Source organism: Notolepis coatsorum (genome assembly GCF_963971535.1).
Source record: "Notolepis coatsorum genome assembly, chromosome: 9".
Taxonomy (NCBI): domain Eukaryota; kingdom Metazoa; phylum Chordata; class Actinopteri; order Aulopiformes; family Paralepididae; genus Notolepis; species Notolepis coatsorum.
In genome coordinates, this window is record NC_140173.1 from 94,871,053 (window position 1) to 94,894,859 (window position 23,807).

Below are 23,807 nucleotides of genomic sequence, written 5' to 3' on the forward strand. Positions count from 1 at the left end.
AGAGCCTCTGTAGCTAGCAAGACTCCTAAGGCTAGCATAGTCCCTGCTTCCAAAGCCTCTTCTGCTGGTGTAGACCCTACAGCCAGCACATCCCCCACTGCTAGCAGAGTCTCTGCAGCTAGTACAGCTCCTGCACATAGCTTACCCCTACAGCTAGTAAGGAATCCCCTGCTAGCGTAGCCCCGGCAGCTAGCAGAGCCTCTGTAGCTAGCAAGACTCCTAAGGCTAGCATAGCCCCTAATGCTAGTAGGGAATCCCCTGCTAGTGTAGCTGGTCGTGCTACTGCTCCTGTCCCCGGGGAATCCCCTGCTCCTGGTCCTGCTTCTACATCTGGTCCTGGTTCTACGTCTGGTCCTGGTTCTACGTCTGGTCCTGCTTCTACGCCTGGGCCTGCTTCTACGTCTGGTCCTGCCTCTACGCCTGGGCCTGGTTCTACGTCTGGTCCGGCTCCTACATCTGGTCCCGGTTCTACGTCTGGTCCTGCTTCTATGTCTGGTCCTGCTTCTATGTCTGGTCCTGCTTCTACGCCTGGTCCCAGCTCTGCGTCTGGTCCTGTTTCTACGCCGGATTCTACTGCCGGAGAGACCCCTGCCCGGGGTTCTACGCCGGGTCCTACTGCTGGAGAGACCCCTGCCTGGGGTTCTATGCCTGGTTCTACGCCTGGTTCTACTGCCGGAGAGACCCCTGCCCGGGGTTCTATGCCGGATCCTACTGCCAGAGAGAGAACCCTCCGGAGACCCCAGCCCCAGGTCCTACTCCTGGGCTATTGTCTCCACTCCCCTGCTTCAGCTCCCCTGGGTTTATGACACCACCCCCCTGCTCCGGATCCCCTCGTCCTCGTCCCCTTCGTCCTGGTCTCGTCCCCCAGTTTTTTCATGGGTCCCAGCCCCCCACCTTGCACGTTCCCGGGCGGTCTTATGGGCCGTTTGGAAGCCGTCCTTTGAGAAGGGGGGGGGGGGGGGGGGGGGTACTGTTACAATCCACCTGGACCTGTTCTCTTCCCCCGCCTATTCAGAGGCTCATTTGTGGTCCTGTACCCCCACCTGCTGGACAAGTGGCCGCACTACTGCTCAGGCACTTGTGTCTAGTTCTGTATTCTGTGTTAATCTCTGTTCTTCCTCTAGTACTATGTCTCCCAGTGTGCCTCCTGCCATTTCTGTTCCCCAGTCTGTGTTAGGTGTCTTAGTCCCTGGTATTGTGTTAGTCTCCTTGTATTGTGGTTACTGTCTAGTCTTGTCTCATTGTGTGTATCTGTTTAGTCTTTAGCCTAGTCTGTGTTTCCATCCCAGGTGTCTCTCGTTCCAATCAATTTGTGTATAAATGTTGTGCCTCCCCTGCCCTCCATTGTGGATTCATTACTCTGTTACCCTGGTTGTATATCCTGTCGCTCGTGAGTAGTCTGTTCTCCTGTTATCCTGTTATCCTGTTATCCTGTCATTCGTGAAGTTATCCCCTGTATCCTGTGTTTCCTGTCCACCAAGTAAAGGCCTTTATCACCTCGCCGTCTCCTGCCTGCACTCTCTTCACATTCTCTCTTCACCGGTACCGGACCGCAAATGACATCACGTCATAAATCATTCTAGACTGTCTGACATAATTATAGTTTTTTTTTCAAACATATTCAAAAGTAAACATTCTAACCATGTCACAACAGCAGTCATGGTGTATATTTTTAGCAATACGTTTGTTTACCAATAGGTGAGTTTTTTAAATGTGTTGTATTTTTCGCAGAAATCCGCCATTTTAAATTAGCGGCCATCACTGAATGATGACGATTGTAGTCATTATAAGAAGAGGACATCCAGAGCTCTGAATGAGCGTTGGAATTTCGAAGAACTACACTACCCAACGGCTTCTAGCTGCCTTCAAGCAAATTACTTGTGTATGAATTTCTTTTATTTCTCTTATTACTCTGGATTATATACCACAAAACTGAATGTTATTGGCATATATTGGAGCACAGTTAGTTTATCTCCCCTATTGTGAACATTTAGCAACCATCCGATTTGAAATCAGTTTAAAATGGCGGAGCTGTCGCAAGAATAAAAAACCTACTGTACATACAGTAGATTTCATTCTGTTCTTCATGCACGCCTGGTGATACTAAATACAAATTGAACTCTGCCATTGAAAAGAGTAGATTTGGCCCGATCCATAGTGTGCAAGTTGGCTATAATAAGGTCATTTATAGGCCTCATATTCTATATTCTATAATAATATTTGATTCTCCTTTGTTTCATCACAATTTAAGCAAGCCTAGTAATAGCCACAATATTTCTGACACTGGGAATACATTCACTGAGGTCTATAGATTTCCCTAGATACCAAGAACATGGACCTTGTAGAAGTGGAGCAATCTTCCATTTACTTAGGTATGTATTTTAGTAGGGCTGTCTTAAATACTTCGAAGCTTCGTTCGATGGGCATGGGATTCGAATATGAAAATAAAATTCGATTATAAAAAAAAGAAATAAAATATGAATATATATATTTTCTTTTGCTAAATCAACTCTGCCTCTCTTTGTTAATTACAACAAGCAATGCTGTTTGTTATTTAAGATGAGGTCGGACTCTGCACTGACATATTTGTGTTCATTGTGCTGCTTTTATAAAGCCTCAAATGACGGCTTACAATATTTCATGAAAGCAAAGTGTTTTGTTTGTCTAAGATTTAAAAAGGTTTAAACTTTACAGCACTGACAAAGTTGAACAAAGTGCTGTACAAGTCCCACAACATAATTTTTTTTATTTATTTGTTTATAATAATAATAAAAAAATATTTTATTAAAAAAATATTTTTTTTTATTTGGAAGCTTCGAATAAAAAATTGAATCTCGGCCCGAAGCTTCGAATTCCAAAAAGAAAATCGAAGGTCAGCCCTATATTTTAGGCAGATAAAAAAAAAAAATAGGACTCCGGGCTGCGTCAACATGTTAGGCAACCAACTTGCACCTAGCCACGCCCCCGCGGCTCTGCCGCGGCATTATGCAGCCGTAATCCCCCCTCTTTTAACATCGACGGTTAGCTCAACTCGTTCGCCGCCTTGCTGTGGAACCTGCGGTGCGTTGGTGACAAGTTCGAATCCCTTCAGTTTTTCTTCTTTTTTTTTTACATGCATTCTTTCGCCGGTTAAGTTTAGGCATTGTTTCGGAGTTGGTTAAGGTTAGGGTTAAGTTTAGGCATTGTTTCGGAGTTGGTTAAGGTTAGGGTTAAGTTTAGGCATTGTTTCGGAGTTGGTTAAGGTTAGGGTTAAGTTTAGGCATTGTTTCGGAGTTGGTTAAGGTTAGGGTTAAGTTTAGGCATTGTTTCGGAGTTGGTTAAGGTTAGAGTTTGTCGCAGAGCATGGCAATAGAATGCAGCCTATTTCCGCGCTGCCGCGGTCACATGGCCAATCAGAGAAACGCTGAATGCAAGTTGGTTGCCTAAAATGTTGATGCCTCCGGGCTTAAGAGGTTAACCATAACCTTATGTATTAACCATAACCTTATATCTTAACCATAACTGTTGTGAAGGGCCAGATTAAACCGAATATATATATTTATTTATATATATATATTTAATTGTATTTGTATATTCTCTAATATTCCCTGATATCCCTTGTATATTCCTTGTACAATATGCATTGAATATCCATTCTAGCCTACTGAACATCCCATAATAGTCTCCATTCTACTATTGGTCGAGACCTTGGTGCCAGGCTGCCATACCCCTCAGACCCAGTTCAAACGTACCGCTCCACATGTACGAACAAGTCCTAGTTCCGCGTAGGAATCTGACTACCGCACCACTAATGGGACTATTTGTTCATAGTGCGTATATATACTGCGCTACTAAAGTAGGACTTCCTTTTCAGTCCAGTTTCTTACCCTCCAATAGAGTCACAGACGTAAAGCCTCCCCGCGACGCCACGTGTGGGAGTAAGGCCAAGTTCGCCTACCATCGGTATTGAGACATCGTGTATATTAATATTTGAATAGTCATATTTGGCACTATATCGTCGAGTTGGACGTAGTCTATTAAGCTAATAATAGTCTGTTAATATATAGTGCTTCGTGCGGTGAGAATACTACCGTAGTCAGTACCCCATCGTTTCGGGCAGAGAACTGGCTGCTTATCCAGGGTGGTTGACCCCACGTGAAGCTGCACCCGAGGAGCCCCAGAGCCGACGAGCGAGTGGACCTGTATACCGGATTATTCTACCGACGACAGCCCGCCTTCCCAGGCACGGATTATGCTTTGTATACTTTGATTATTCCATGGATAAAGACCCCCGACACTGCCGTGTGTTGGAACCCCCCCCCCCCTGGAGAGGACGCAAGGTGAGGAGACGCTCTGCAAGACGAGGTCGCTTCACGTCTCTCCCCCGTGGACCGGAGAGAGCCGGCCCACAAAGAGTCCACCTGCTTTCATCTGTGGTCCAAGGATCGCCGGCGCATTGAACGGCACTACAGTGGGTTCACCTGGGATACCCTTGGCCGGATGAGGCAGCCGGATTCTACCCCCCCCCCCCCCCTTCCTACTCCTGTCGGCTTACAAGCGACCGGATTAACCCCCCCTAGTGTGTCCAGTATATAATCATTAAAGTATCATTGCTGTTATTCCTTAAACTATTCCAGGTTGTATATGTACCACCTGCGCCTTCAGAGATTGGACATTCTCTATTGATATACCGACGAATACTCTTGCCATAAAAGTGCATACTAATTCCATTCATAAATGTGATTGATTTGATTAAGTGCTTGCTCTACACACCATCGCTGTGTAGAAATAAAGACCTATTTCTAATTCGTACATTTGTGTTGGATCCGTTTCATCTACGTGACAGTGTTCATCATAATATATTTATGCCGTGTACTGGGTGGCCGAATATTAAGTACAAAGGTAGTGGTAGTAAGTATCATATCTAGTAATACAGTCAGGGAATTGTACCCCTCAGTTACAATTGGTCCTTCGAGCCGGAGGGTAATCAGTGTAATATTAATATAGTGTTATTAATATTGAAATGGCCTATGATGAACACTCCACGAAACGATCCTCCTAACCAACGCCCGCAGCGCGAACGACGGCTCCCTCAGTACTTAGAGGCCTACGCTGTCAGTCAACAACCTAGTCTTCTACTAACAGTAAACGCGGTAAAACTAGAAAGTAAAAGTATGTCTAACCCCAACGCCCAGACTACCCCGACCATAGAGGCCCCTACGGGCTCTAATGTAACTGACCAAGTTCACGGTGGGGACCAGTGGGAACCAGACATGACTTCACACCCCGCCAGTACTGAAGAAGTAGTCCCCGATGAGTCCCGGGAGGAATACAACGCTACCGAGAGAGAACTCGGCACGGAAGAAGACGGGGAGAGCACCGTGGAGATAGAGCTCCAAGGCTCCGCAAGGAGTACCCCGAGGGAAGGCTCCCCTATACAACCGCCTTCTCCCAGCGAGGCAGAGAGGACCCTACAGCAGGCCTTCCTCATCAGCCTGAACGCCGCTGCTGAACGCGACCGACTGCAGATCCAGCAGCGGAGCGAAGAAGAGCATATACGTCTAGAACTAAGACGCATTCAGAGAGAAGAGAATGTGGCCCGAGACCGAGCAGACAGCCAGCGAGCAGCTGCTGGTGCTCTACGGGACGCAGAGCGCGACAGACAGCAAGCGCAACTAATAGAACAGCTGATCAGACGGACAACACCCTCTCCCTCCGCCAGAGGCTCCAGGAACTCGTCTAGACACACCTCCAGGGCGGCATCCCCTAGCCGAGTAAACAACCCTGAACTTGACCAACAGACGAGGTCTATACCCCCCACAGACCACCTCCCCCCACCGGTCCAAGCGAGACCTAGCAACCGGGAAGGAGCAGCATATCCTGTGGAGAGGCTAAACCAGAGACTACAAGCACTGGATGACCTAACTGAAGACGAAGAGGAAGAGGAGGAGAACCACGCCCGACGACAGCACAGTACTCTACCGGACCAGGAGGTCCGGTACAGCCCAGGCTATACTCCCGCGGAGCTGCGCTACAGACCCCCGACTCTATACACGGGTGAGCACGACGCACGACCCGCACCGAGGAACAGCACCTGGACAAGCGGGCCATGGTACACTGCCGGTACCAGCCCATACCAAGGAGCGGGAGGAGACTCGCCTAGGAGGCCTCTCCCCCAACGCTCGCCGATGTATCCACAGTCAGCGTCATACATTGGCCCGCCTATGGTACCCGACTTCACCCAAGAGAACCGGGCCCAGTATACGGAACTCCGCATGTGTCTGGAGACCATGTTGGTGGATGTATTGGATGAACGCCATAAATACGCCATCCTACTGAAGCACTTAAAGGTGCCCCGCGCACATAATATAGCGCTCGCCTACGCGACTTCCACCACCCCATACACAGCAGCGCTGGTAGCATTGGACCAGAGGTATGGGCGCATATGGGATTACGTGATCCAGGAGATCCGACACATCGACCGCTTACCCCCAGCAATAGACAATCGAGCACTGGACGACCTGTCCATCAGAGTGCAGTCCCTGGTAGGGATGTTGGGAGCGCAGAGAGAGAAGGGGAGGCATGAACTTTACGCCAACTCAAATGTGGAAAGGATCTTGGAGAAGCTGCCGCCCGCTCGACAGGAGCGTTTTAGGCGACAGAGGGACCACCGAGACCCGAATGGCCCCGAACCGAACCTCCTCGATCTAGCAGACTTCCTGGCGAGAGAAGTCAGCAGCCTACGGCTAGATACATTCGGACGGAGCACCCCTGGCTCCAGAGAAGGAACCAGACGACTAAATGATGGAAGAAGATCGGTGACTGTGATGCACCAATCAGAGTCAGTACCGAGCAGCAGGAGCCACAGTACCCCCTCCAGAACGGAGAAGTGGAAGATAGTGTGCCCCTACTGTGAGAAAGAACACTGGCTAGCGCAATGTGACTCCTTCCCCAAGCTGAACGCGGAGGAAGCAAGTCAATGGATAAAGTCCAACAAGCGCTGTTTTCGCTGTGCGCGCTCACACATGGCAGCCGAATGCCGCTTAAAGAAAAGGTGCACCAAGTGCGATGGAGCCCATCTGGACATACTTCACGACAGTAACAGACGGCGCCCTTCACCCGCACCATCCAGCAGCAAAGCGAGCGTCATGTACATCGATCCCGCCAGCAGCAGTGGAGCCCGAGTACTCCTAAAAGTAGTGCGTGTGACACTAAGCTACCAGAATAAAGTCCTGGACACTTACGCCGTCCTCGATGACGGGTCAGAGAAGACCCTGCTGCTCGCCTCCGCTGCGGCCCAGCTAGGGCTGCGGGGAAGCGAAACCCAAATGACAATTCGGACAATAAGACGAGATTTGAAGACGATAAAGGGCGAGAATGTCTCATTCTCTATCGCAGCAAGCGGCCAGCCTGAGCGACGGTACCAGATTACAGACGCTTTCACCAGCCAAGAAATAGGACTGTCGCGGTACACATACCCCGTCGCCAAGCTGATGGAGAAATATGCACATCTGCGCAAGTTACCGATCCCGCTCATAGACAATGCTATGCCGACCCTGTTGATAGGCTCCGACCATGCAGACCTCATTGTCCCGATAGACCGGGTTCATACCGGACCCCGAGGCTGTCCTGCAGCAGTCGAGACCCGTTTGGGATGGACTCTCCAAGGCCCGCTCGCCAAATCTCTCAACCGAAGTACAGCCACTAGATGTCTCCACTCCCGAGTCACAGAGGGAGAAACCGCACTCCTGCAACACGTAGAGCGGCTATGGACCTTGGAACAAATGCCCTTTAAGAACGGAAAGAAAGACATTCGCTCTAAAGATGACATTTACGCCATTCACCTCCTCGAGACAGGGACCAAGAGAGTCCCGGTCAACGGCGTGTTGAGATACGCCACGCCACTCCTGCGGCGAGAAGGAATGCCTACTTTCCACGCCAAGACAGACGCCACAGAACGGTACCTGCTGAACACGGAGCGGCGCTTAGCCAAGAACCCCGCCCAAGAGAGTGTATACCGCGCTGAGATTGAGAAGCTCATCACAGCGGGACACGTCACAAAGATGGACATTAAAGAGGCTGACCAGACCACTGAATCGTGGTACGTGCCTCACCACAAGGTCCATCACAACGGTAAAGACCGCATAGTATTTAACTGCAGCTACCAGATCGGATCCCAAAATCTGAATAAAGAGTTACTGCCCGGTCCCACACTCGGCCCCTCCCTACTCGGCGTTCTACTCCGCTTCCGCCAGGAAAAGGTGGCCATCAGCGGGGACATTAAAGGAATGTTCCTGCAGGTGAGATTAGTAGAGGCGGACAAGCCCCTGTTACGGTTCCTATGGAGAGAGAAGCCAGGAGATGAGCACCCAGCCATCTACCAATGGGAAGTCCTCCCCTTCGGAACGACGTGCAGCCCCTGCTGTGCTACATTTGCACTACAGAAACATGTAGCAGAGGACCCAGCAGCGGACGAAGAGGTCCGACACAGCGTAAAGAACAGCTTCTACGTAGACAACTGTCTACAAAGCCTTTCAACCCAGGAAGAAGCCGAGGCTCTCCTGATTAAACTCCGCGCCTCATTGATCAAAGGCGGCTTTGATCTCAGGCAGTGGGCCAGCAGCGATCCGCAAGTACTGCGCAGCCTCTCCTCCGAGGACAAGGCAGCCAGCAGCGAGACCTGGATGGCTACAATCCCGGGAGAAGCCCAGGAGATGACCCTGGGATTGGTGTGGCGATTCAAAACAGATTCGCTTCACTACAGACACAAGCCCCTGACTACGGAGCAGGGAAGGCCGGCGGCGGCGCCGACCACCAGACGGAGTGTGTACACAACACTCGCCCGACAATATGACCCGCTAGGATGTATTCTACCGTACACCACCAGGGCAAAAATGATTGTACGAGCATTGTGGGACAAGGACCAGGGCTGGGACGACCCCATTCCCGCACACCTTGCATCCACCTGGAGAGAGTGGGAGATGGAGCTCCACTCACTCCCAGGCGTTAATATGCGCCGAAGCTACTTCCCACCCACGGTGAGGCCAGAGACATGTAAAATGGACTTACACGTCTTCAGTGACGCCTCAGAGGTCGCATACGGATCAGTAGCCTACTTGCGGGCCCAAGAGAGGGGGGGAGAGATCTACACAGCATTTGTCCTCGCCCGCTCGAGAATAGCCCCACGCAAGCAACAATCTATCCCACGTCTAGAGCTCTGCGCAGCCCTAGCCGGAGCGCACCTAGCCACGCTCATCCAACGTGAGCTCACCATACCGGTGTCTAGAACAATCCTGTGGTCAGATTCCACGACGGTACTCGCCTGGATCAAATCGGACTCATGCAAGTACAAAGTCTTCGTGGGAGTCAGAGTCACCGAGATTCAAGACTTAACCGAAGAGTTAACCGGAGAAACAGAGTGGCGCTACGTTGATACAAAACAGAACCCAGCTGACGTCATCACCCGGGGGATGCCCCTGGATGACCTCACCCGTCACAATGCTTACAGTGACGGCCCCGCATTCCTAAGACTCCCGGAAGGACAGTGGCCCATGCCTATCCCGAGGGAAGCAAGTCCAGAGGAGGTGGAAAATAAGAAGCCTGTGTTCTGTGGATTGAGCACCGTAGCCTCCACCGACCCTAACATAGACGATTGCACGTCCATAGAGAGTGCACAACAAAGAACATTCCTGCGGTACCACCCGGAGTGCAAGTCCCCCGCTGATATGTCAGCAGCTAACTACGAGGAAGCAGAATTGCTTCTACTGCAGCGAGCCCAGAGAGACAATTTGACAGAAGGAACAGTCGTCATGATTATTGATCAATCACTGCCCAGAGCTATGTGGCCGGCCGGCCGTGTAAGCAAAGTGATCACCGGTGCCGACGGCAAGGTCCGAGCAGCTGAAGTGCTCGTCCAGGGTCGCACTTACACCCGTCCCGTGGCGAGGCTCATAGAACTGCCTCGACTCCCAGACACAATCGATGATGACCATGACCCTATAACCCTATGACTTTGTGAAGTTGACTGACCCCTACAGCAAACCCTTATGTGTAAATAGACAACGCGATTAATCTGTCTCTGTTTAACTGATTAGGTCTGGGACCAATCAGGGGGTGGCTGTTGTGAAGGGCCAGATTAAACCGAATATATATATTTATTTATATATATATATTTAATTGTATTTGTATATTCTCTAATATTCCCTGATATCCCTTGTATATTCCTTGTACAATATGCATTGAATATCCATTCTAGCCTACTGAACATCCCATAATAGTCTCCATTCTACTATTGGTCGAGACCTTGGTGCCAGGCTGCCATACCCCTCAGACCCAGTTCAAATGTACCGCTCCACATGTACGAACAAGTCCTAGTTCCGCGTAGGAATCTGACTACCGCACCACTAATGGGACTATTTGTTCATAGTGCGTATATATACTGCGCTACTAAAGTAGGACTTCCTTTTCAGTCCAGTTTCTTACCCTCCAATAGAGTCACAGACGTAAAGCCTCCCCGCGACGCCACGTGTGGGAGTAAGGCCAAGTTCGCCTACCATCGGTATTGAGACATCGTGTATATTAATATTTGAATAGTCATATTTGGAACTATATCGTCGAGTTGGACGTAGTCTATTAAGCTAATAATAGTCTGTTAATATATAGTGCTTTGTGCGGTGAGAATACTACCGTAGTCAGTACCCCATCGTTTCGGGCAGAGAACTGGCTGCTTATCCAGGGTGGTTGACCCCACGTGAAGCTGCACCCGAGGAGCCCCAGAGCCGACGAGCGAGTGGACCTGTATACCGGATTATTCTACCGACGACAGCCCGCCTTCCCAGGCACGGATTATGCTTTGTATACTTTGATTATTCCATGGATAAAGACCCCCGACACTGCCGTGTGTTGGAACCCCCCCCCCTGGAGAGGACGCAAGGTGAGGAGACGCTCTGCAAGACGAGGTCGCTTCACGTCTCTCCCCCGTGGACCGGAGAGAGCCGGCCCACAAAGAGTCCACCTGCTTTCATCTGTGGTCCAAGGATCGCCGGCGCATTGAACGGCACTACAGTGGGTTCACCTGGGATACCCTTGGCCGGATGAGGCAGCCGGATTCTACCCCCCCCCCCCCCTTCCTACTCCTGTCGGCTTACAAGCGACCGGATTAACCCCCCCTAGTGTGTCCAGTATATAATCATTAAAGTATCATTGCTGTTATTCCTTAAACTATTCCAGGTCGTATATGTACCACCTGCGCCTTCAGAGATTGGACATTCTCTATTGATATACCGACGAATACTCTTGCCATAAAAGTGCATACTAATTCCATTCATAAATGTGATTGATTTGATTAAGTGCTTGCTCTACACACCATCGCTGTGTAGAAATAAAGACCTATTTCTAATTCGTACATTTGTGTTGGATCCGTTTCATCTACGTGACAGTGTTCATCATAATATATTTATGCCGTGTACTGGGTGGCCGAATATTAAGTACAAAGGTAGTGGTAGTAAGTATCATATCTAGTAATACAGTCAGGGAATTGTACCCCTCAGTTACAATAACCATATGTCTTAACCATAACCTTATGTCTTAACCTTATGTCTTAACCATAACCTTATGTCTTAACCTTATGTCTTAACCATAACCGTATGTCTTAACCATAACCTCTCCCTCCCCGCCGTATGTATATTTCTATCCCACCCACCCACCCCCTCCTAATGTACAGTCCCCTCCCCATCATATGTATATACTCTGTCAGGATCTAGGGGTAACAGTACTGTATATTTGAATACCGTTTATGTCACAAATGTATCAGTACCAAATACCTATATGTCCCTATGCCATAAATGTCATGTATGTTGTGTATGTCATAAATGTCTATATGAATTGAAAATGGGGGACCCTGATGGAAACAAGACAAACGTCTTTCTCAGGTCTGCATCCCCTTAACAATTGTGTGTATTGAGCCGTACTGTATTGTACCCATTCTGCAATCTGTTAAATAAAGTTTTTCATTCATTCATTCATTCATTCATTCATTCATTCATTCATTCATTCATTCATTCACCTTATGTCTTAACCTTATGTCTTAACATTATGTCTTAACATTATGTCTTAACCATAACCGTATGTCTTAACCATAACATTATGTCTTAACTGTATGTCTTAATCTTATGTCTTAACCCTAACCTTGTGTCTTAACCTTATGTCTTAACCATAACCTTATGTCTTAACCCTAAACTTATGTCTTAACCATAACCTTATGTCTTAACCTTATGTCTTAACCATAACCGTATGTCTTAACCTTATGTCTTAACCCTAACCTTATGTCTTAACCATAACCATGCACAGCATCGGACTTGGCAGAGTTCAATGAGAAGGGACAGCAATGTGTTCAGCTGTGGTTGAACCACATCTAGCCAAGCCTTGTAATTGACTGTCTTGTGGACACGACAAGAAGAACCATAACCGTATGTCTTAACCATAACCTTATGTCTTAACCCTTATGTCTTAACTATAACCTTATGTCTTAACCCTAACCATATGTCTTAACCATAACCGTATGTCTTAACCATAACCTTATGTCTTATCCATAACCGTATGTCTTAACCATAACCTTTAAGTGAATGTTAAAACTATAATCATAGTTAGATAGTGGAGAGAGCACTCACCTACGATTGCAAGGATTGTTGGTTCAACTCCTGGTTGCGTTGTTCGTTTTGGACTTTTGCCATTACAATACAATATATTACTTATGGCTGTAATATAACACATATTATGTACCTTTTTTCCTGTGGTCGATCAATACTTTATTTACATGTTCTGATGAGACTGTGTGTGTGTGTGTGTGTGTGTGTGTGTGTGTGTGTGTGTGTGTGTGTGTGTGTGTGTGTGTGTGTGTGTGTGTGTGTGTGTGTGTGTGTGTGTGTGTGTGTGTGTGTGTGTGTGCGTGCGTGTGTGTGTGTTCCTCACCTGAAGCTCAGGTAAAGACAGCAGGTCCATCAGAGCGTCTACATCCTCTGGACTGCTGCTGCAGGGGGCAGGAGACGGCTGGGGGGCCGGGGGGGTGTGGAGGGGCCTGAGGGGCCTGGGGGGCAGAGAGGCGAGGGCCGGGGGCAGAGGGGCAGGGGCCAGGGGCAGTCGGAGTGTAGTTAGGGTTGGGGTTCTGCGAGATGAGCTCAGGGGAGGTTGTCGGGCTCCGGACCTGTTAGCCACTCTCTGAGGAGCCAGCAGGGCCGACAGCATGGGGTTGAAGCTGACCGGGGAGTGCTGCTGGGGGGGCGGGGAAAGGCCTGAGGGGGTTTGAGACAGGGCCCGGGCCGTGGTTGTAGCCGGGCTAATCTGTGATATGCTAGCAGGAATAACTGTCAGTGGAACTAGAGCTGGCGCTAAACTAGCCTGCCCTGGGCTGATTAGCATCGCCAGAGCTGAGTTAGCTGGGGCTGAAACTGGAGCTATGCTAACCCCTAAGCCTATTCTTAGAGCTGCAGCTGGGCTAACAGTTAGCGGGGATGAAACTGGAGCTATGCTAACTCCTAAGCTTATTCTAAGAGCTGCAGCTGGGCTAACAGTTAGCGGGGCGACGCTTACCACTGAAGCTAAGCTTATTCCTGCAGCTGGAGTGGGAGTTGGGTTTAGAATAGAGTCAGCTGGGCTTAACATCACATTGACTGGACTAATAATGGATGGGGCGGGGCTTATATTGCCAAGGGCGGGGCTTATCTGTATGTGTGTGTGGTTTATCCTCCCAGGGACGGGGCTTAAAAGCAGAATTGAAGTCGGTTGGTCCTGGATTGAGCTTGTCATATCTGGACTATGAGTAGGGCCTGTGGGAGGAGGAGGAGGAGGGGGAGGAGTTGAGGAGGGAGGCTCCTCTGGGGTCTGAAACAGAGATATAAATGTTTGTTTTTCTGCTTTTTGTCTACTTTCATTTCAAGTGTAGTATGCACTCTGCTACTAAGGAATCTACGTTGCCTATATTATTACCTACTGTGCTAATATGCACTGAAGACTGTAGCACTAAAGTTCAACACTGTTTGACGAACAATATTACTGACCCTTAGCTGCCAGAGTTGTACCCTTCGCTTCGTAAGTCGCTTTAGATAAACGCATCAGCTAAATGACTAAATGTAAATATACATTACCGTAGCTGTTTACAATGCTAAAAACTTGTTTACTTAAATAATCACTCCGGTAATTTTCTACCAAGAACCTTTCCCCCTAAATGCATCATACTGCTCATCAACTGGACACTGATGAGTGAGTTGTGTTTTTGTCTCATCAACTGGACTGATTAGTGTTGTTCTGAGTTGCTGGAGCTGCAGCTCCTGGCTGCAATGAAATCCAACAGGATTCTCAACCTCAGAATGTGTCTTTCAGGGTCCGTTCAGAGTTACTGTCAGAGACACACAGGCATGTATTCAGCTTTTGAGGTGAATCTTTGTCTGTTGCACAGAGAACTGCAGCCAACTCCAGTGAGCAGAGCAACACACTTCTCTCAGTCCTGGTCCAGCTGACAAGTCTGTGGTCTGAATCCATCAGAATGATGACAGATAGATGGAGAGCTTATCGGCAAAAGGGGCGAAATTGCAAATCCAAAGCACGTAATTCAATGGTTGAGTCTAAATGGTAAGTTATTATTAACCAGCATTATAAATATATTTAACATTAAATTAATAATAACCAGCACTATAAATATATGTAGCATTGTGTTATTAATAACCAACATGATAAATCTATTTAGCATTAGGTTATTCAAGTCAAGTCAAGAGTTTTATTTGTCACGGCATACAAGTATACAATGAAATGCGGGTGGTCTTGCCCGCAACGATGTGCAATACAGTAGTAACAACATATAATAGAATCCAATAAACAACATTGTGCAACAACAGTAACATAGTAGGGCATATCGGTATTTGTACATAAGTTATTTACAGAGCATGGAGGACATGCTAGGTCCTGTGTTAGTGCATACACTGTTAGCTACGGATGAGGCACTGGGTCTTTCTGTACATTGCTATTTTATACAATCTCAGGTTATACTATACTATTTTTAAAGTGACCTTTCCTTCGTGGCCATAAGTGTGGGCATGTGCAGCATGAGTGTGTGCTTGCTCATGTTAAAGTGGCTGCTAGTGTGTGAGCGTGTACCAGGGTTTCCGTTAGAAAAAATTGTTGCCGGTCTCCGTGACCTGCAAGATTTCAATCTACCGGACAAATGAGATTAATTCCGGTCATAGTTTATTGAGCTTTAAAACAATTGATAGGCAGGCTATATAAAGAATGTCATCCTCAAGGCATGTAGATTTATAATATCATTACTTAAAACTAGGCTACTTTTGCGTATATACAGTCATTAATATATTCCAAATAAAATAAGTCCCTCGATACTCCGTGCTGCTGCTGACTTGAAATAAAATAGACCGCGTATGTGGGCAGTCGGTCCGACACTAAACAGCAGTCTGTTATAATCACATTTTTATGAGCTAACGAATTCCGTTATATTGGACATTTGTATTAATTATATCAAGCGAAGAACTGAGAAATTTGGCAGAGAGAGACGGCAACATTATCGTGGGTTTGCGTGATGTATATCTCCACCTCCCAACGACTTGGTGCTGGTCATAATGTCCGGTGAAAACAACTCCCTCCAAGCACAACTTGACCACCCGAACCGTACCAAAACAGGCCAAAATTAAATAGCCCATGCGACGAACGATTCATTACATTCGTTTCATCGTTGCTCCACCAAGCAGCCGGTCCAACAATGAAAGCTGTTGTCAGCGCGAGCCGGCCGCAGTTAGTTTGCAAGAAGCATCCAGCTGCAGACCCGCAGAGCAGCTTTCCAGGTCTGGGGACCGCACTGTGCCAGCAAAGCTGGTGGGTTCTGTGGGTCTGCAGCTGCATGCCTTCCGCAAATCCAGCAGCAAGCTCTCGCTGACACAGCGTCGTCATTACCAGACCGGCTGCTTGGCGAAGCAACGACAACAAACGCAATGATTGTTTCGTTCATCGCATAGGCCACCCAACTCCAGCCCATCCAAATACAATTCAAATAATCAAACTGTGCCCAGAGGGAACTATTTTCACCGGACACTATGACCGGAGAGATTAAATATGTCGGACTTCAACAGATTTTGCCGGTCAAATACCGGTAATTACCGGCTAACGGAAACGCTGGCGTGTACAGTGTGTGTGTCGTGTGTGTGCTCATGTGTGCTTGTGTGTGGAGAGTTCAGTGTTCAAGGCTCTGATGGCCTGGGGGAAGAAGCTGAGCCGAAGCCTCTCTGTCCTAGTAGCTGGGGTTCGCAGGCGTCTGCCTGACTTCAGCAGCATGAACAGGCTGTTGTTGGGGTGGTGTGGGTCTTTCATTATTCTGCAGGCTCTGGATTTGCACCTCTTGTTGTATAGAACCTGCAGGGGTGGTAGTGCAATACCCGAGGTACGCTCGGCTGAGCGCACCACTCTCTGTAGGGCCTTCTTGTCCTGTGCCGTGCTGTTTCCATACCAGGCAATGATGTTTCCAGTCAAGATGCTCTCTACAGCTCCGGAGTAGAAGGACTGGAGTATCTTCCCAGATACTCTGAACTTCCTTAACTGTCTCAGGTGGTAGAGGCGCTGCTTCGCCTTTTTTACGACTGAGTCTATGTGTGTTGACCATGTCAGATCCTCTGAGATGTGGACCCCCAGGTACTTAAAGCTGCTCACCCTGTCCACGGTAGCCCCGTTTATCCTCAGTGGCAGTCCTGCTGTCCTCTCCTATAATCGACGATCAGCTCCTTGGTTTTACCAATGTTCAGGAGCAGGCTGTTGTCCTGGCACCAGCGTTCCAGTACCTCAACCTCCTCCCGGTAGGCCTTCTCGTCGTTGTCCGAGATCAGCCCCACCACCACTGTGTCGTCTGCAAACTTCACTATGGAGTTGGAGCTGAACTTGGCCACACAGTCGTGTGTGTAAAGTGAGTACAGCAGGGGGCTCAGAACACAGCCCTGGGGGGACCCGATGCTCAGGGTGATGGTGTTGGAGGTCTGACCCCCCACCCTGACCGCCTGGGGCCTTTCGCTCAGAAAGTCCAGTATCCAGGCGCTCAGAGCGGAGCTCAGACCCAGCTCGATCAGCTTGTCCACCAGTCTGGTGGGGACTATGGTGTTGAACGCTGAGCTATAGTCAATGAACAACAGTCTCACATAGCCCCCCTTCTGGTGGTCAAGGTGAGAGAGGGTGCTGTGCAGTACTTGGGAGACCGCATCGTCAGTGGACCTGTTTGGCCTGTATGCAAATTGCATGGGGTCCATATCACTGGGGAGGGAGGCACAAATGTGATCCTTGACCAGCCTCTCGAAACATTTCATGGCCACAGAGGTGAGTGCCACTGGTCTGTAGTCATTGAGACATGTTGGGGAGGGTTTCTTTGGTACAGGGATGATGGTAGACATCTTGAAGCAGGCAGGGACCACTGACTCCACCAGGGATTGATTAAATATGGCGGTGAACACAGGGACTAGCTGGTTGGCACAGGACTTAACTATGCGTCCTGTTATACCATCTGGGCCAGCAGCTTTTCTGGTGTTCAGCTGCATAAATGCTCTTCTCACACTGTGTTCTGACAACGAGAGCGTCCCCGCCCCCCCGCGGTTGCCCCCCCTCCACAACAGCCGGCGCACCAGTGACGTCACTAGCCGTTGAGCTAGCGGCGCCACTGTCTACCCCAAACCGAGCGTAGAAAGAGTTGAGTTTGTCCGCGAGAGAGGCGTCGTCGCTCCCCATTGAGGGGGCGCTGACTTTGTAGTCAGTTATTGTCCTCAGTCCCCGCCATAAGCCTCTTGTGTCGTTTTGTGCCATTTGTGTCTCCAGTTGGTCAGCATATGTCCGTTTTGCAAGTTTTACAGCCTTGCGCAGAGTATAGACTGTAGCCTTGTACTCCTCCATGTTTCCTGACTCTCTGCCCAGGTTGTAGGCAGTGGTGCGAGAGTTCAGAGCTGCTCCGATAGTACTGTCCACCCACGGTTTCTGGTTTGGGAAGACCTGCACCTTTTTCGTGGGGACAATACTGTCAGCGAGTGTTGTAATTAAGCTCACAACGGTGTCCGCGAACTCGCTGACGTCACTGGCGGTTCCTTGAAACATCCCCCAGTCTACGTCCTCGAGAGCGGCCTGAAGCATGGCCTCTGATTGGTCGTTCCATTTTTTTGTCTCACGTGACACGACGGCGTCACGTGATCTTTGTTTGTATGCGGGGTAGAGGATAATGGCGTCGTGGTCGGATGAGCTTGTAGCCCCCGTCAATGGTGGAGCCGCTACAGCCTTGTAGCCGGCTCTGAACGGGGTGTAGCAGTGGTCGAGTGTGTTTACCCCCCTTGTGGAGCAGGCGATGTGTTGAAAAAAGGACGGCATCACTTTTTTCAAATTGGCCTGGTTGAAATCACCAGCGACGATCATCGCTGCGTCCGGATGTTTAATCTGATGTTTGTTGAGATGATCTTGTAGCTCTGCCAGGGCTCTGACGGTGTTCGCTTGTGGAGGGATATATACAGCAGTCATGATGACCGCAGTAAACTCACGGGGAAGGTGGAAAGGACGGCATAGAATTGAGAGATGTTCCATGTCCGGGGAGCATGAGCGGGAGAGTATCCGCACCTCCTTGGGATTTACCCAGCCATTGTTCGTGAGGAGACAGACACCCCCGCCGATGCTCTTGCCGGAGGCTGCCGTGCGATCCGCTCGGAAGACGGTGAAGGAGTCCGAGGGAGAGACGCTATGGTCCGGAGTCGCTGGCTTGAGCCATGTTTCCGTAAAACACATGATGTTAGCGTCTCTCACCTCTCGTTGGAAACGGACCCTCGCTCTCAGGTCGTCCATCCTCCCCTCCAACGAACGTGCATTCGCCAGAAAGATGGATGGAATTGCTGGGCGGTAAGCAGATCTTTTTAACCTCAGCCTTATTCCTCCACGTTTCCCTCTGTGTCTCTTCCTGCCGGTTCCTTTGTCCTTGTTGCCGTTGTTGTCCCGCCTGATCTCCGTGGCCATTCTAGGCATAAAGTGTCTCCAAACTCCTCTTTGAGTCCGGAGTTTAGGTCCATAAGTGTCTGCCGGTCGTATGACGTCCCCGCCAGTGAAGTTTTCATTAAAAAAAGTAGTAAAAACAAACATAATAGCTAAAAATGTGCACAATCGTTGCAAAGCGAAACCAAAGGCGACTGACCGGGGTCGCGCCATTTCATATTAATAACCAGCATTATATATTTTAGCACTAAATGATGATGATGATGATGATGATGATGATGAGGTTGAATGGAAGTGGTTCTGAGGAGTTGTCTCACCTTGATGACATCACTGAGAGGAAAACTATCCTCCAGCAGTTTCATACACTCAGCAAATGACAAGGATGACTCATCAAATATGGGGTCCTGGACAGACAAACACACACAAGTATCATCATAACATAAATGTAATCATCACTTCTCGTCAAGAATTAGCTAGTTGAAAGTGTGGGGTTCATTTCAGTCTGACCTTTCAACTATGACAATGATTGACAGCTGGCTGGACCTACCGGCTGGCTCTCAGACTCAGTCTCCATTGTGATTGGGGGCGTGTTAGGGAGGAGGCGGGGCAGGAACTCTCCAGTCTCCTCGTCCAATTGGAGCTGCAGCAGAAGCTCCTCCTCTTCCTGTTTTATCAGACGCACGCGCTCCTGGAGAAAGAAGGACATGATCAATCACCCAGATCAGAAGTCTTTAATTGTCATGCAGATTAACACACACACATGCAAGATGGGTGACACACAGGAACACACACACACACACATGCACTGAGTCGCCGATGAAATGTCTCTCTTTTCCCATCCCGTCGTCCTTCCCCCCAAGGGCAGCCGGGAGCAGACATGGGCTGCGGCGTGGGCCGCACCCGGGGACCAATCCAAGTGCTCCTGTCCGTCTTCGTTGTTTTCCATTGGGGGTTTATCTCATTGGGAGGGGAAACCCTTGCGAGCACGGGGAGAACATGCAAACTCCACACAGAAAGGCCAGAGAGAGATACCCCACCTGGGTACCTGGCAAGGCGGAAACCTGGTCCCCAAGCGGGAATCAAACCCAGGACCTTCTAGCTGTGAGGCGACAGTGTTAACCACTACACCACCATGCCGCCAGGTGTGAACAGACATACTAAGAGCTGAACACTTGATTCGATCACCCAGATCAGATCTTAATGTCAGGTCTGAACAGACACACTAAGAGCTGAACACTTGTGATTCGATCACCCAGATCAGATCTTAATGCCAGGTGTGAACAGACATACTAAGAGCTGAACACTTGTGATCGGATCACCCAGATCAGATCTTAATGCCAGGTGTGAACAGACACACTTAGGTCGCTTTCACATATAGTTTTGGTGGACTCGGTGCGGTTCTGGTGGTGAAGTTATTTGATTCGCCTGCGTTCACATAGCAATCTGTCAGGCGCACACCAAACTATCTGAACAATGTCACGCGGTCGGAAAGGGCGCTTGTCTATTGAACAGTGGAAATGTGTGTGTGGCTGCGAGCCCGTGTGTGCACGCGCGCGTGTGTGTGTCTGTGTGTGGACTGCGAGCCCTCAGATCAGCAGAGGCGAGTTGTTCTATTGAAGCCGATTACCACCATCCTCTCGCTAAACAACTTGTACACCACGTTGTTATATATATATAATAATAACAATATAATAAGCCGCGTTTTTTCTTCCTTCTTCCCAAGATGCAGTTAGATATATAGATAGATATATAGATAGATAGATAGATAGATAGATAGATAGATAGATAGATAGATAGATAGATAGATAGATAGATAGATAGATAGATAGATAGATAGATAGATAGATAGATAGATAGATAGATGCAGTGTGCTTGTTTTGCATTGAATGCTGCGAGCAGTGGTAATAATTAAGCACTTCCTATATTTGGTTCGTGTTTGCTCCGATGAAGCGAACCGAGACCTACGTTTTCAGGCGGACCAGAGTTCGCCTGCTTGGTCCGCGGACCGAGTTCGACGCGCATTCACACAAACCCGAAAAACCGGACTATCGAATTCTGGTCCGATAATCCGGACCAAACAGCCCCTGTGTGAAAGCGACCTAAGAGCTGAACACTTGTCATCGGATCACCCAGATCAGATCTTAATGCCAGGTGTGAACAGACACACTAAGAGCTGAACACTTGTGATCGGATCACCCAGATCAGATCTTAATGTCAGGTGGAAACAGCCTCAGAGAGAGAGAGAGATGAAAGAATGGATGGATCCTCTGGATAGTCTCAATCTGTCCACAACAGTTTGGCCTAAAATGACAGCATCATGAACAAAATAGGTCTGAGGTACGGCTAGACAAAAAATATTTTTTTATTAAATTAAATATAGTGTTAGTTAACAGTTAACAATAAAAGGTTTTGCAACAATAAAGTTATTTGCTTCAAGTTAAACTCTTACTGACCTTTCCAAATGAAAATAAGGGATACATGCTGTGGCAGATATCACCCCCCCTCTCATGGATATGTGAAGGACGGGAGATATTACTGCCACGTAAGGAGTGGAAACAATTAGGTAGTTGATTAGTACTGATAGAACACACCTGTGAATGATTAGTTCACCCACATCTCACACGCACACACTACAAATACACTAGGTTAGTGAGAGGTGAGTTGAGTGGAGGTGAGGTTGGAGTTGTGACATAGAGAGAGAGATTGAGATATTCGTAGTTTTGTAAGGTGAGAGGTAGTGAGAGGAGAGGTGAAGGCGAGAAGGTTTTCATTGTGTACTGGACCCTAGACTGGCTGAGAAACCCTCTTGTGTACTGACCCTGGACTGGACAACTACTCTGAGTATTGAACAATCCCTTTTTCTGTACGAGAGCCTGTTTTGTGTTTTGACAATCGGACTGTATTACGACGATTCTTTTTGCCCGTCAAACTATATTCTGCCTATAAATATGCACGATATATATTGCACGATATATCGGCCGCCGATATAATATCGGCCGATATGGCCGTTTTTTTACACATCAGTATCGGTCCGATATCAAGATAGGGCCGATATTAAAAAATTAAAATAAAAAATATTTTTTTTCTTTTTACATGTTTTGGCCTTACATAGTTTCAAAATATCAGTCATTTCTGAAAATAACTTACAAAGGTAAAAAAAAAAATGCGTTTTGGAAAATAGCTCTTTATTTGATTATCATAAAAAAGTGTTTTCTATACAGAGATATCGACATCAGTAAATATCGGTATCGGCCAGAACAGCAATATTAATATCGGTTATCGATATCGGCCACAATTTTCACATCGGTACATCACTACCTATAATCAATAAATATTCTTATTGATTTGTTTGTTTTTGAACCGTGATGAGTCTCAACACCACCAGGCTCATCACAATGCATACATACTGTACATACATTGGAGGGGATACATGCATACATACTGTACATACATTGGAGGGGATACATGGATACATACTGTACACATACTGTACATACATACTGTACATACTGTACACACATACAGTACCTACCTTGGCTGTGATGCGCCCGCATGCAGGCACGAGAGCAAAGCTCGCGTCACATCACAGCGTGGCAATATTCATGACATCCCACGGCTCCCTCGTGTATTATTGCTTTTATACAGCAGGTTGTACCGTCGGGAAACATACGTATAGGATGAATACAGACAATTCTAGGGTCTTTTATATCGATTTCAGTGAACTTGGCGTAGAAAAGTGTCTCGCGGAAGTCTGAGAAGTCATCAGCACCTTGGGGGATCAGCACCTTGGGGGATCAGCACCTTGGACAGTTCCCGGGAGTTGGGCCAGTTCAATGCTCAGGCCGTCGACTTGGTGGCGGGCGGGCGGGCGGGCGGACGGGCGGACGGACGGGCGGACGGACGGGCGGACGGACGGGCGGACGGACGGACGGACGGACGGACGGACGGACGGACGGACGGACGGACGGACGGACGGACGGACGGACGGACGGACGGACGGACGGACGGACGGACGGACGGACGGACGGACGGACGGACGGACGGACGGACGGACGGACGGACGGACGGACGGACGGACGGACGGACGGACGGACGGACGGACGGACAGACAGACAGACAGACAGACAGACAGACAGACAGACAGACAGACAGACAGACAGACAGACAGACAGACAGACAGACAGACAGACAGACAGACAGACAGACAGACAGACAGACAGATAGATAGATACCAGTTCTTCCTGTTCTCTCTGTCTCCTGAGGTCGTTTGCTTTCTGTCTCAGTGGGAGGTCGAACACCTCTCTTCCTGCCCCCAGGTCCACATCCTGTCTCCACAGAATGTCCACCAGCTCCATGTGGCTAGACGCCATGCTCTGAGGGGACACACAGGCCAGCTCCATGGGGCTAGACACCATACTCTGAGGGGACACACAGAAAAGTAAAGCAATCAGTCAGTGATTTTCTAAGGTGAAACACAGAGAAGTTGTTATCTATGTTCACATCAAGGTTGTGTTCTTTTCAAGCTTTAACGGAACATGTCAACATTATGAGAAATGCACTTACCGTCTTCTCCAGAGTCAGACAAGAAGATAGATACCAATTTCCTCTATGTGTGTTCCCTATCTCCTGAGCCATTCAGCCATTGTGTAGTGTGATGTGTGCCTGGTGCCAGTGTATGGCAGCCATTGAGCCTGCGTAGCCCAAGGTTGGGTGCTACCAGTGGTGGTGAAGGAGGCAATTTCCACCCTACATTGTGGGGAGCACTCTCAGTGTCTAGAAAAGCACTATATAAATGTAATGAATTATTTTATTATTATTACTGTCTTCAC

At 48.5% G+C, this 23,807-nt stretch overlaps 1 protein-coding gene across 1 annotated transcript in view; it reads right to left on the reverse strand.

Moving 5' to 3' along the window:
* LOC311234696 (nuclear factor erythroid 2-related factor 2-like) overlaps positions 1–23,333 on the reverse strand; it is a gene marked incomplete at both ends in the record, with an annotated part of 45,804 nt that extends 22,471 nt beyond the window's left edge. The window contains 5 exons of the mRNA XM_084321938.1: positions 12,949–13,063; positions 13,181–13,248; positions 19,296–19,382; positions 19,526–19,666; positions 23,217–23,333. Of these exons, the coding sequence (XP_084178064.1) occupies positions 12,949–13,063; positions 13,181–13,248; positions 19,296–19,382; positions 19,526–19,666; positions 23,217–23,333 (528 nt within the window). The remainder of the gene's footprint in view (positions 1–12,948; positions 13,064–13,180; positions 13,249–19,295; positions 19,383–19,525; positions 19,667–23,216) is intronic.
* Between the last annotated feature and the right edge of the window lie 474 nt (positions 23,334–23,807).